Source organism: Cervus elaphus, chromosome 14 (genome assembly GCF_910594005.1).
Source record: "Cervus elaphus chromosome 14, mCerEla1.1, whole genome shotgun sequence".
Classification (NCBI taxonomy): Eukaryota; Metazoa; Chordata; class Mammalia; order Artiodactyla; family Cervidae; genus Cervus; species Cervus elaphus.
The window spans coordinates 52569653-52584239 of NC_057828.1; the positions used below are offsets into that span (position 1 = coordinate 52569653).

Below are 14587 nucleotides of genomic sequence, written 5' to 3' on the forward strand. Positions count from 1 at the left end.
ACCACCACCACCACACACACACACACACACACACACACACACACACACACACACACACACACACACACACACACACACACACACACACCCCTATTTTTTCAAAAAGAAACACAGGAAGAATAAGCACAAAAGATGAATGAAATTGGTTGCACATGGGCTGAAGGTACATGACTAGGAATCTATGTGCAGAGTTTTTATTTTTTATTCAATTCATGTAATATCACAGAATTCCTCAATAAACAAAGATGGGGACATACCCTAAAAGTGAGGGCAGACAGAAATAAATAAACCCAGCTGACCACTGTATCGACAACACCCACGGGGGCCATGGGGCCCAGGTGACCCCCCAGGAGCCACACTTGAACTGAAACCATGTCAGGGTAGCTGAGTCCAAGGACCAAGGCTGCAAGGGAGGCGTGTTGGCACGTAGGCAGGGCACACGTGTCCTGATGCAGTGGACTGGGGCCGAGGAGCCCAGGAGGCCTGGAGCAGGCGTCTGGAACCAGGGCAGTTCCAGTCCAGGTGGGAGCTCGAGGGTCAGAGCACGAGCCCAGGCCCCACTCCTGGGTGTGAGGGGCACAGAGAGCCCAGACCTGCCTCCAAAAGTCCCCTCCACCCCAAGGAGGCCAGGTCCCCGGAGCAGCTCCAGGCTGGACGAGGACCGTGCCTGCTAGTCCCAAAAGCAACTGTGTCGGAAAGTGGGGACCCCCTTAAATGCTGGGGGAACATGCCCCACGCTGGCAGAAGCCACTTCTGCAGGCCTTGCCAGCCAAATGCAGCAAATTGGAGCCTCAAAAGGAATGATGAAAATGAATTTTAATAAACTCACAATTCAGAAAAATCCCAGTCCACATGGATACAATGTTGGTTTTAAACAGGAAGGCAGGGGACAGCTCTTCCTTACAGCACAAAATGCTAACTAACACTGGTAAGGGCTTCCCTGGTGGCTCAGCAATAAAAAATCTGCCTGTCAATGCAGGAGACATGGGTTCGAACCCTGGGTCAGGAAAGATCCCCTGAAGAGGAAATGGCAACCCACTCCAGTATTCTTGCCTGGGAAATCCCATAGACAGAGGAGCCTGGGAGCCATACAGTCCACGGGCTTGCGAAAGAGTACAACACAGTTGAGCCACCAAACACCACCACCAGGAAAGGGAGTGACGGAAAGAGAAACCAGCTACGTGAGTGCCCCAACAATGACAACCCTCCCACAGAGGCCGACACCATGTGCGGCAGACACACAACCCCAGCCTCCATCCCAGACCTCCCCTCATTCCATCGACCTGAGACACTGGTGCTAGAAGCGGGACCACAGAGTGGGTGGCACCGGCTTGGAAAGGCTGCTCCGGATAACAAAGGATTTGGAAAAAATGTGATAAACAGCACAGTGTGGCGAGAAGAGGAGGAGTACGTGGTCCACACGGTCTGTTCTGAGACTCAGTTCTTTCAGGAGAGCAACACGTGGAACGCTAGCCTGGTAACGGGGTGTTTAAAGCTGGTCTCTGCAGTGTGACAACCCTCACCACAGCTTCAGTCAGTCCTGTCACCATGCAGGCGCTCTGCCCCTGCGCACGTCCTCAGGACTGCTCCAGGAAGTCACCCACCACTAGGCTCACCCATCGACTGTGAACAGCAGTGGGTACTGCTCTGAAGTGGGCAGCCTGGGGAAGTGGCATTTCTGAGCTGCGGGGATCAACCAGCTGGGACCCGGTGTCCGAGTTGCCCTCTGACCTTCTCTGATGACTGTGCATCCCCTGCCTGCAGTCAGGTCACCGGGCAGCTCGAGGTCGGCCGCAGCAGCGGCACTGACACCAGGGAAATGGGCAGGAACGACATCGGAGAGCAAGCTTACACATTCCGAGCGCTCAGCCACCTCCAGTGCAAAACCGTCACTGATGCTTAGTCAGCTACCCCCACAGTCTCCTGCAAACTCACCCCGCACCGGCCGAGGGACACTTGTCACCAGAGGAAAGGTGCCCCTGCCTGGTTGATCCTGGATGACTGCTCGGCAGCCCCAGCTCCCCACAGGGTTACCCGCTCAGGTTCCCTCCCCAGACAGCACCAGAGATGGAGGTGGGGGAGGCAGCCAGGGTTAAAGGGAGCCACATGCAGCCACTCTGGCTCAGGCCAGAATATGCCTGGGCTCTCCTGGGGCAGCACTGCAGCGTCTGACCTGGGGACTCGCCTGGAGCCGTGACAGCCAGATCAGCCTGTGTCACTACCACCACTTAACAGGAGAACAGGTGGAAGAGAACTGACCGTGCTCGCTGGGAAGACCCTGTGTCCACGGCTGTAGCTGTGCTGCCCTCCACACCCGTGAGCCCTGGCCACCTCTCCCGGACGATGGGACTTAAGGGAAGTCTGTGTCCCTGCCTGTGGGGGTTGGAGAGCCCCCTGCCTTGCCCCTCCACAGGGGGGCTCCAGGCCCACCACCCACCACTGAGCACCCAGCATCACCCTACTGGCCAGGGTCTGGCCCTTCTGCTCCCCAGGCCCATCTGACAAGCTCCCAGTGGTCAAAGTTGGAATAATGCAGACAAGAAGAACAAAACAGGAGCATGAAATTACCATCTGTGAGTCTAGACAGACCAACATAAATAAAGAAATGGGCGTGACATCAAACACGAGTAGAAAAGTCCAGAAAATCCATGTGGATACCCCCTCCCCTCATGGTGGGCTGTGCTGACAACCTTCCTCAGAAAACAGGGTGAGAAGGGGAAAGAGGGACTCTACAAGGGGACACCTGACAGAGACACCTCAGCCAGGTGTGCAAGGCCACGTCGCCTGGTGATGTGAGCACAAGTGAGAAAGCAGGTGCCGTGGTGTGATGTGATAAGCAGGGTGGTAGTCCTGTGGTTCCTCTTGAGGCCCTGCCCCAGTCTAAGCATGAGAAAAACATCAGACAAAGCCCAGCAGAGGGGCACTTGATGGACACCCAGCCAGACCTCCTGCACAGGCCAAGGTCACAGAAACAACGGGGGTCTGGGGCCTGTCGCAGCCAGAGAAGACGAGCACACATGATGACTGACGTCACGTGGGGTCCTGGGTGGGAAATGAGGAAACCGGGTGAGGTGGGACACGAGCCCAAGGAAACACGCCAACACGGGATCATTAGCCATGACACACGGGTGGTACGGTGTCCCGCACCACCATCCCGACCCTCCCTAAACCCAAGCCTGCTCTAAAACATAGTGTATATCATCAACCCACAGGCAGAGCTGGGCTGGGAAGAACCACAATGTACCAGCTCTGCCACCTCCAGCCGCCGGGGGCTCCCCTGCTCACCCTCACCTCTCAGCACCAGTCCTTGTCCCATGGGCACTTGGGCCCTTGGAAGCACTGATTCCCAACATCCACACCCACCCACGTTCACCCATGAAGGCCTGGCCAGCCAAGGTTCTTCTGCAGTTTTAACCATCTATTAACAGAAGGTGTCCGGGCAAACAGCAGCAGGAACACAGTCATTTACTATGTTCCCTCCAAGACCACAGTCAAAGGAAAAGAAACACCGATAAACCCAACACAGCAAAGAGGAGGCGGGTGACGACACCACATGGAACCCCGGAAGGCAGCTACCCAAGTGCGGTCATAGGAGACGGGACAGGGAGGAGCCCCTGAGGCCATGACTCGGAGACTCCTAGATTCTAAGGAGAAGACCCCCATCCTCACCTGGGCAGCAGATGGAATGAGGGCCCGACCCAGGGGGACGGTGGCAACCTGGTCACACAGTATGAGACCCCAGCCTCTTGGAAGCAGCCCAGTGGGGATACCAAACTGCCCGTCACTGTGGGCTGGTGACCGTGGGTCACAGGGGCCGAGGGAAACCTCCTGGCAAAATAAGCTGAGAAAAAGAACCTGGGTGAACATGGAGTCACGGGAAGGGATGAAGAACATGTTTAGAATGAAGACCAGCTCCTCTTTCACCCACCCCCCTCTGCTCAGATGGCTATGGGTGCCAGTGCCTCATTCACGAACCAGGTCCTCCAAGTGGCGGGGACTTGAGCCCACGATCACACTCCATTTAAGAGGGTCTGAGTGGGAACCAGACTCTCAGCAGAGAGCCTGGACTTGGACTCAGCCTGCAGAAGATGAATCCCAGCTCTGCCAGGCACAGCTGTGTGATTTGGGAAAATGATCTGACCTCTCTGTGCCTTGGGTGGCATTCTCTCCACAGAACACAGACAACAGCAACAAGTGCCCAGAGAGGATCGTGAGGACTAAAGCGTTCATGTGTGTGAAGCCTTAAAGCCATCAAAGTGCTCAGTGACTCACTGTGTATGATGGCGCCTCTCGCCACAATTAATAACTTCAAAGAAACACTATGATTGTCCAACTCTGAAACAAGGGCAGGACAGTCTATTCCAGAAATGAACCTTCAGAGAACAAAACAGAACTCTTAAAAAATAAGGACAAAACAACACACTTAATAGATGATTTGGACAAGAAAAATTAAAGGTATCACCTAGAAAATAAAACAGAAGTGGAAAACAGAAAATCAGAGAACCAGTCCAGGAGTTCCAATAAACCACTGGTGGGCATTCTAGAAAAGGGTACCAGATGGGAGTGAACCATCAAAGGAATAACTGACAGAAGTGTCCCACCAAGAATGCCTGGAGTGTCCATGCTGAAAGTTCCAGCACAGGAAACAAAACACCTCTCATCAAAGCACGTCATCATGAAACTCGAGGATGTAGGAATCAAAAGATCCTAGAAACCTTCAGCAGAAAAAAAATCCCACAACAATCAAACTGGCCTCTGACTTCATGATCAGACCAGAGACCAGTGGGCCGTGGTCAGTCCCTTCAATGTGCCAATGGGGGCGATTCTAACATAGGCTTCCATACCCAGCTAAACTGTCACCAAATGTTCCACTCGGGTAGACGTGCTTCCACTCCAGGCCTCGAAAGACTTACTCTCCTCTCCCTCCAGACCCCTTTCTCAGAACGTATCTGGAGAACATCTTAACTGGAGATCAGGCCAAGAAAGGGGCCAGGGGGCAAGGCACAGAAAGGTCAGGTCATTTTCCCAAATCACAGGGTGGGGGATGGACCAGGTATGGGAGAGGCAGATACAGAAGAGCAGTGGGAGATCCACAGGATAAAATCAAAGAGAGGTCCTGGGTGTGCAAAGGAGTGCTGCCCATGTACTGAGAAGATGATGGGAATATTTCAGGCAGGACTTCTAGAAAATTCTAAGGAAGAAAATCAAGACAAGTATCAATAGCAAGAGAAACTACAAGCTGTGCAAGACAGGAAATACAATGCTGGTGGCTCTTAAACATTTACTTGTGCACTGAGTTGTTGTTTAGTCACTAAATTATGTCTGTCTCTCTTGCGATGCGGTGGACTGTAGCCTGCCAGGCTCCTCTGTCGCTGGGATTTCTCAGGCAAGAATACTGGAGTGGGTTTCCAAATCTGTCTGTAGGGGATCTTCCTGACCCAGGGACTGAACCTGTATCTCCTGCTTTGGCAGGCAAGTTCTTTACCACTGAGCCACCAGGGAAGCCCCATGAATAATCTACATGAATGTTTATGTTATCCACAAGACATAAACGGTCAGTGACTAAACAACCCCACTGGGGGCAGAGGGAGGGAGTGCTGCACTGCCGTGTCCAGAGACACAGCAGAACAAGGAACACCTCTGACAGAAATGCAAGATTCAGAAATGCAAAAACATGTGCCAAGGGTGGGGGAGGGGCAGTGATACCAGTTTTCTCTCTTCAAGCCACATGGACTATTTAGCACCTTAAAATAGAAATATATAAAACTCAAAATTAAATTCAAGATGTGAAAACAATATATCATGTGAACCATACACACAAGCATGTCCCGACCAGGACGAGGCGTCCACCCTGTTTGACATGACCTCGTTCCAGCCTCCTGACAATCCCACGTCAAAGAAAAGGAAACCAAAGCACAGAGCAGGGGGTCATGCGGCAGGTGACCAGGGCAGTCCTAGGGTGCTGCCCACACACAGACATACTCCTTGCTGCTGCAAATCAACTCTTCAACTTCCTGCACAAAACACATGAAAAAGAGCAACCTTTAAAAAGACCAGACACGTAACTACCAAATTAAACAATAAAACACAAACTCAGGGTCCCCCCAGCTCCAGCATCCCGGGCACAATTTCTTGTTCACCCCATAAACCATCACGGAGTAAAATGAAGATGAAGCAGCCTCCATGGCCATCAGATAACAGCCTCCAAGATAATCTCCAAGAAGGCTGGTTAGTTGTCAACTTGGATCCTCACCCCTCCTGACCGGAGGCCTCTTGGAGGAAACAGACTTGCAGGCTCGTGGTTCGGCAACTGGGGTTGAGGGTGATGAGGTGTGGAATCTGACTGGGCCCAGGCAGAATGAACAAGGTGGCCTACTCCACATTTTTTAGGATGATCCTAAAAATAAACCGCCACGTCCACAAGCATGGCGGGGATTCTGCAGTGCCACCTCCCGAGTGAAAGATAACAGCCACGATTTTGGGACCAAAACAACTCGAACGCTGGATGAGTAGCTGGTTCAGGTGGCTAATCTTGGACAAAGCTGTTCCTGCCCCTCACACAGAACAGCCAGCTTTTACGGTCAGAGAGCCTGCCTGGTGCCCCACCTCCACCCCAGCACGAAACACACATCTGACCCTCCTGGAGCTGTGTTACCAAGTGCTACCCGCCCCCCAAAAGCAGAGGCCCAGCGGCACAAGGCATTTACCAAGGGGGGGCCAGACCTACTGGCTCCCCACCCCAAACGTGCCATTCCCAAGAAATACAGGGAAATACAGAAAGGAACTAATCTCTGTTCTTAGCCGTAGACACAGTGACACGACACCTGGAAGGAGGGTCTGTCCTCCAGGGGCTGGCATCACCAGGCCCTGGCTCCAAGGGCAGCGCTCAGGACGGCCCCCTTACCCTGGGCTGCCCCACAGCAACAGGAGACAGGTGGCCCTGGGCCTTGGGACGTTCAGTGGGGCTTGGGGCCTGAGCCAGGCACCTGCCAGCTGGAGCACTGAGGAGGACAGGACTCATGACGGATGCACTGCCGTGGGCCCCGCTTCGTTCTAGGGCAAAGACACAGCCCCCAGACTCACTGCACAAATGTGAAAAGGGACAAGACAGGAAGACGGGGATCTTCTGAAGCAGGCTTTCTCTGTGGGGCCCCAGGCCAGTGCCCAGGGAGGGGCCTGAGGGTGGCATCTGCCCAGGAGGGCTCCTCGCTACTCCATGTGACCCACTGAACAGCAGGCAACCTGGAGGTAAAGTCAGGAAGGTTACAGAGCTCACGCTCCTTACGTAAGTGTCAGCAGCTCTCAACTTTGTGAAGGCGGTCCATCGGTGGCTGATGCAGTGGAGACAGGAGTGGGGAAGCCACACAGATGGGACCAGGACACAGATACAGGTGGGCCCCGCCACAACCCCACCTGGCCGCGCCAACGCAGACAGGATGGCTGTGGTTCTGGGGGGCTCACTCCTCCAACCTGTCCCCCATTCAAGGCTTTGACTAAACCCAGCTGAGACGCTGGGCCCTGAGGCCATGTCCTGGACCCCCGGGCAGCCTGCCTGCACCAAGGGTCCCACCAGCCCTGCACGGGCAGCGCATGATCACATGAACGGGAACAGGCCGAGACGGCCCGGAGAAACTATGACACAGCTAATTTCTGCTCCGTGGCTACACACATGCGAGCAACTCCCGCTCCATCTCCCTTGCCACGCACCCCTCCAGTGCATCCCAAATTCTGCGATTTATCCAAAACAAACGAGTCACCCCCGCACCCCGGACTGGCTGCAGAGTGGCCAGTATTTCAAGGGTCCTGCTTCTGGGGGAGAGGTGGCCCTGCCTGAACAGCCTCCCATCACCCCAGCACCGTCCACATGGGGGGACCTGCTCCCCACCAGCCTGGTGGGGGGCTGCCTCCTGCTGCTTTTGTTTTTTACAAAAACATCTTGCAAAATGGACGTCAGAAGAGCACCCACATTCCCCTGTCCCCACCAGCGACTCGCAGCCCCAGCATCCGCGTGTACCTCCCACCATGTCAGGACGAAGAAGCAGAGACCCAGCCGCACTCGCTGCCGACAGTCCAGGGCCGGGTGGAAGAGCCACACTGACACGACCCGCTGTCCACGGGACTGCCAGGGCCGCAGAAGCGCAGCCGCTCTGTGGACAGGGCTCAGGGCGGGGAAACAGGTGCCGGCCACGGTCAGTCTGGGCGGCCCCATCTCGGTAGCTGCCCACACTCGGGCGGCAGCGACGCGAAGCGCTGAGCAGAGCATGCACACTCGCGCCCAGGCCCTCCGCAGGGGAGCCCAGCAGCAGGACTCCCAGGAGCGAGCGAGCAGGGCCCCCAGGCCAGGGTGTCGGATGAAAACGAGGCTGCTCCCGGAGCCAACCAGCCGCCAGGCCTCGGGCACACACTGTCCATCTCGGGGGGCGCATTTCCTCCCCCACCCCCGCATCGGCCGCATCCCTCGCTGGGCAGGCTCTCCTGGGGCTTGTTTTTCTAAAACCTGTCACCCCTCAGTGCTGCTCCCCCCGCGGCTCAGCTCGGAGCTGCGGCGGCCACATCCCTGCCCGGGCCAGCGGCACCAGCATGCCTGGGTCTGGAGCATCCGTGCAGCAGGGAGGCTGCGTCCGTACACAACCGGGCGATGCGCATTACTCACCGGGCTTTCTTCTCCTGCCTCCTCGGCAGATTCTTTATGCTCTACGGAGCGGTGGGCGTGAAAGAAGGCATCCTCCTTCCGCAAACGCGCGGACGCTGCCCTCTGCTCCCCGTGGGCCCTGACAATAGGCGGGGGGTTCACACACTAGGGCAGATGGATATTTAAAGGAAGGTTGGCCGGCCCGACCCCCGCCTCTCACATCCCTGCCTCCTCATGTCTCCAGGCCCGGGTGGTACCCGGCTCCCCGGGGAAGCTGGAGCCGGCAGCTGAGGCACCGACTAAAACATGGCCTGGATGCCGAGGAGCTGACGTCACGGGAGCACAGCGTCTCTGCGTGGAGACGGACCTCAGGAGCCGGGGCAGCAGCTCGGCCTCCGAGTCTCCCGGACGCGGTGTCTGTGGGGAACAGACCCAGTGGGGCCCCAGCCTGTCGCATGCCAGGATCGCTGGCCGAGTGGCAGTGGCCCCCGGATTGTGGGTGACCTCCGACCTGCATCTGCAGAGGCCAAGAACGGGTCCAACACAAATGCTCACAGGTCCCAAGCCCCCGGGTGCCATGGCTGGGAGGAGGAGAAGAGGGAAGGCCTGGTTCTGGTCAGTGAGGTGAACTGGACCCGGGTCGGGAGGTGTCTGGGTGCCACTGCTCCTCTGAGGGGTGCGGGTGGGGGCAGCAGGAAGGGCAGAGATGAGGGAACAAAGGTCCCAGAGAGATGAGTATTGGGGCGACCAGCCTGGAATCACACCCACTCCAGCCTGAGGTAAGAGGTGGGCCCCCAGCAGGTGGCCTTTGTTGTGCTGGCTACGGCCAGAGAAGACCCTCGGCCCCAACAGTCACTCTGAGCTCCCCCATGTGACATCTGGTCCTTGCCAGCTTCTCCTTCCAATTCCAAAATCACGAGGGGACTCAGCCGACCTCCCTGGACCCCCAGGAGCCTATTCTGACCCTGCCTAGACCCCCAACTGCCTGGGCTGACCTGTGCAGCCAGGCTCCACACTGGGGGCCCAAGAGGTCTGGGAAGCTTCTCCCCACAATCTCCAGGCGACACCAGGGCTGGGAAGGGGAGCGACCCTCCTGCAATGGGTTCTAGGCAGGTGGCCAGCTCAGGAGTCTACATTTATCTGTGTTCCCAGCACAGAATCTGGCCAAAGCTCTGGGTTCAAAACCCAGCTCCTTCCCTCACTCTGGCCTAAAGTCACCTGGGAGAGTTGAGTCATCAGGTGATGGCATCTGAAACTCAGGTGACTTCGGAAGCACCAGTGGAATAGAAGGTCCCCAGAAGACACAAGAAACTGTCCACTGACAACACCTTGTGGGGACACAGCCCTGTTCCCCACTCACCCCCCATTTCTGCACGGGGGCTGATTTCACACAGCATGGCACATGAACGCCCAAGACAAAGATCAACATATTCATTACTGGACCTTTACTGGAAATGTCTGCATCACCCTCAGGCTATCAAACCACAAAATCACAGACCCACCACCTCTACTGGGGGCTTCAATGGGAAACGCATCTACCCCGAGTCCAACAGGCAAACCCAAGTAAGGTGAGCTGGACATCACAGTCACCACCTTTCAGCCCACTCTCCTCCAGACATTCCAAACGTGCGGCTTTGCAGAGCTCTAGAAAACCCAGCCTGAACTGGGGGACTGTTCATTTTAATGGCAGCCTATTTTAGATGGAAAAGTAGCTTTTCTAGGTTGCAGATAATTTGAGACAAAGCTGAATGAAACTGGATTTTTAATAAAGCAATACACACACATATAAATACCAGGGAATAACAGGCGTCTGTTACCTTGGAAGGATTCAGTGGTAACCAGTCCAGCCCTGCCAGTTTGACCCCGCACCCCAAGTGCCCCCTGGCCCCCCACCCAGGCTGGGTCTGGTTCTTGTTCTCTCATCCAAGGATGCTGGGTGGCCTTGAGCACACGACGACGACGGGGCAGCTTGCTCCCTGCAACCCACCAGTGGGGGCAGGGGAGGCAGAGAGCTGACCTCACCATGCGCTCAGCCCATTCTTGAAGCCCTTCTAGCTCTCTTCTTGCTCACACGGCGCCCGAGGGGGCAGTCACTCCAGAGCCTTTACACAGCAGGGGGAGCTGAGGCACAGAAAGCCGCCCCCGCCTGCCCAGAGTCGGGGTCTGGCCCCAGCACACAGAAGCACCCCCTTCTGCGGTCTCACAAACACGCCTGCATCCACAGAACTGACCCCTGCTTGCCTGGGTGGGTTGTGGCCATGGGAGACGTGCCTCAGCATGGCCTCTCCTGCACGACTCTGCTCCTGGGTGGGTGTCCAGCATGGCTGGGAAGCACACAAAGCTTCAGAGCCAGAGAAGAGACAGACAGCAGTTCTGGGCCCACTGGGAGGGGGCATGAGCAAGAGGGGTGGGCTGCAGCATGAGCCCCATCCTTCCCCACAGCCTCTGGAAAGGCCGCCCCTTCCTCTGCACCCCACCATGGCTCCTGTGGCCCGTGCTGACCCCACTAGCCCCCACCTGGCCCCACTCCACGGTCACCACTCCTCTGGGCTTCGGGAGGAACCTGCCCAGGTGAGCCCAAGTGAATGTCCCTTCAGCTCCCCCTACACAGGCTGACTGGCATGTACCTTCTTTAACAGTGGGCTGTGAAAGCTTCCTTGTGGCTGGAGTAGAAAAGGGAATGGCTTGGGTTCCAGATGCAGGGACAGCAGGGGTGGGCCTGTCACCTCCCCAGCCTCACTGATGAGGGGCTAGAGGACTTCGAAAGCCCCCAAGGACAGGACTCTTGACAGGCCAGGAAGCCCAACTCAGTCCTGGGCCACGGGGGCTGGCAGGGGCACAACTGTGGGCAAAGCCAGGGGTCAAACAGCCCCTGACCCCCTCAGACTGCACCTCTGGACCAGAGGAGTAGAGCTGGACAGGGTCCTGGCTCCTCAGGGTCTGACCAGGAACAGTCTCCTTGCCCTGGGCACCAGTCCCACAGGCCAGCCACCCAGGTGACAAGTAGGGTCCTCTGCAGGGCTGCCTGCCTCCAGGGAGCAGGCTGGAGAGGGGCCATCCTACACCAGCCAGTCCACCCGCCATCCAGGGACGCCTCCTCACTTGAGCACGCGGACAGGGTGGGGCCAAGGACATGAAGCACTCAGGCTGCCAGGGCCTGGTTCCCATGGCCTCGAGGGACACCCCCGGCTTTAAGACAGGCTGCAGCGCCACACACCGCCCCCCCAGCTTCAGCTTTTCTCTGAGACTATTAAGGACTGAGAAGCCCTCCTTTCTTCACCCCTTCCCAGGGGGTCACCTGAGCACCCAGTGTCCGTGGCTAGCTCCCCGTGACAGGGCCTTTGGCACAACTCCTCCTCCAGGAAGCCTTCCTGGGGCCAACGCTCACCACCCACAGGGAAATCCTCAAGTTGACGGAAAGGGCTTCTTTACTGCATCTATTCTGCTTTGCAAGTGCCCCCCAGCTGTCCTTCAGGACACACTGAGTGACCGCTCACCCCACAGAGCTGTCAGCATTCTCACAACCACGTCTGACTCACAGCCCCACGACCCCGGTTTATGGGTAACAGTGGGCCTGTCAACTGCTCACTGGTGGAGCCCCAGCCGCCGCCTGGACACTTGCCTGATTCCCAGCCGCACACATGCAGCCCATACCTACCAAGGGAGGCCACTCCACCCCACCCCCAGGCTGGAGTCAGGTCCCTAGAAAGAGGCTCTATGGAGGAAGGGCTGGCAGGAGTGGCCGATGGGGGTCCAGTCACATTGTGGGGAGTGTGGCTGGATGTTAAGGACAGCGGCCATCAGAGGGGCCAACGGGGCAGTGGGCAGCAGGACGTCAGCGTCCCTGGAAGCAGGGCTGAAGGCCTCGGCCATGCTTATCCCCTGCCGGGCCTGCTCCGTGCTGGAGGACCCACAGTCTGTACACAAGTGGCCAGCACAGGCAATGGGAAAATGTGAAACAGATCTGACGGTATTTAACACAAAAATCAAACATGAACGTCTCCATGTGAACAGAGGCAGGACGACACACACGACAGAGGAGCCCACCCCCCCCCCCCCGCAGTGCAGGACGGACAATGCACAGAGGGGCTGACACAAGCCTGCTGGGGGCCATGAGGTCACAAAGCCCCTCTGTGCTGCAGCTGCCCCTGTCCAGAGCCAGCAAGTGGCCCCCCCAGGCCCCTGCACTGCCACGTCATTCCTGGGCTCCAGCAAGCCGCCCAGAGCCACCACTGGCCAGGGGTTCCGCCTGGCCCAGGGATCTCACCGGCCAGCTCACCTCTCCCCACAAAGACCCAGCCCACCAACCACCAAGACCACCTTATCCTGCCAGGCCCCCAACCCCAAAAGCCCCAGAAACGTGCTTCCATTTGGTGGCAGGGAGCCACCCAACCCCAGCTGCCACACCAGGGAGCACGGCTCTCTGGCTGAGCCAATGGCCTGTTCACCTCCATTGCCTGTGCCCCCCAGGCAACACGGGGCTCTACTCACCCAGGAACTGGACGGGAGTCAGACCCCTTTAAAGTGGGCACCTCGCAGGCTCTGCTGACAGTTTACTCTTACGGCGCTTCTACACATACAGACTCGAAAAATTCTTTGTGCTGTGGCCAGAACAAAATTATTACCAATTCAGCGTTTCAAAAACCTATAATCTCTGCATGAATGTCCACAATACCCGAGATGCAGAAACAACCCAAATGTCCGTCAATGAATGAATGGATACGTAAGATATGACAAAACACCCAGTGGAATACTACTCAGCCATAAGAAGCAATGACAGTGCAGTCAGACAGGAAACAAATTATGAGATCAAGGGCTTGAACTACACAACAAGCCAAGCTGACGTGATGGACACACACAGAGAACCACCCCCAACAGCAGCACACATGTCCTCAGGTACACAGGGACATTTTCCAGGACAGACCATGTCAGGCCACACAGTAAGTCTCAATCAAGTTTCAAAGGACAGATATCATACAAACTATCTTCTCCGACCATGGCAGAATCAAGTTAGAAATTAGCAACAGGAAAGAAACCTGGAAAATACACAAATGTGTGGAAATTAAACAACACATTCAAACAACCAATGGATCAAAGAAGAAATCACAAGGGAAATAAGAAAATACTCAGAGACAAACAAAAACACAGCATACCAAAACCCAAAGGATACAGAGAAAGTGAAGCTAAGTGGAAACTGACAGCTATAAACGCTTTCTTTTAAAAGCAAGAAAGATCTTAGATCAACAGTCTAACTATACAGCTTAAGATCTGAAACTATGTCGTTTTTCAGTGGCTAAGTTGTGTCTGACTCTTTCCAACCCCATAGACTGCAGCGCACCAGGCTTCCCTGTCCTTCACCATCTCCCAGTTAGCAAAAGGAAACAATAAAGATCAGAGCAGAGATAAACAAAAGAGAATAGAAAAACAAAGGAAAATCAGTGAAACCATCGAAACTGATCACCTTTCAGCTAGATGGAAAAAAGAAAGGCTCAAATTACTAAAATCAGAAATGAAAGTGGGAACATTACTACTGATTTCACATAAATAAAAAGGACTGTAAGGGAGCACTGTAAACAACTGTATACCAACAAACTGGATAACTGAGACATGCACAAATTGAGAAATGCACAAATTCTGTGTTTCCTAGAAACAAAGAACCTACCAAGATTAAATCACTAGGAAACAGACAATCTGAATAGACCTTTAACCAGTTACATTAGTTGCCCGGACCGACTCATTGGAAAAGACCCTGATGCTGAGAAAGATTGAGGGTAGGAAGAGAAGGGGGTGACAGAGGATGAGATGGTTGGATGCCATCATTGACTCAATGGACAGGAGGAGTTTGAGCAAACTCCAGGAAACTGAAGGAGAAGGAAGCCTGGCGTGCTGCAGTCCATGGGGTTGCAAAGAGCTGGACACAACTGAGCGACTGAACAAGAACAAATAACTAGTAAG

The 14587-nt window shown here is 55.6% G+C and overlaps 1 protein-coding gene across 3 annotated transcripts in view; it reads right to left on the reverse strand.

Annotated features, from left to right (window-relative positions):
* The window catches only part of PRKCZ (protein kinase C zeta), a 98102-nt gene that overhangs the window by 70068 nt on the left and 13447 nt on the right, over nucleotides 1-14587 (reverse strand). Inside the window, exon 1 of one of the 3 annotated variants that reach the window (XM_043923578.1) lies at nucleotides 8654-8950. The exons of 1 other annotated variant lie outside the window; for it this stretch is intronic. Coding sequence is in view for 1 of the 2 variants with exons in the window: in XM_043923576.1 (XP_043779511.1) it covers nucleotides 8015-8426 (412 nt within the window). In the remaining variant the exon portion in view is untranslated. Of the gene's footprint in view, nucleotides 1-8014; nucleotides 8442-8653; nucleotides 8951-14587 lie in introns of those variants that run through there. One more of the 3 variants, XM_043923576.1, reaches the window with a different exon arrangement.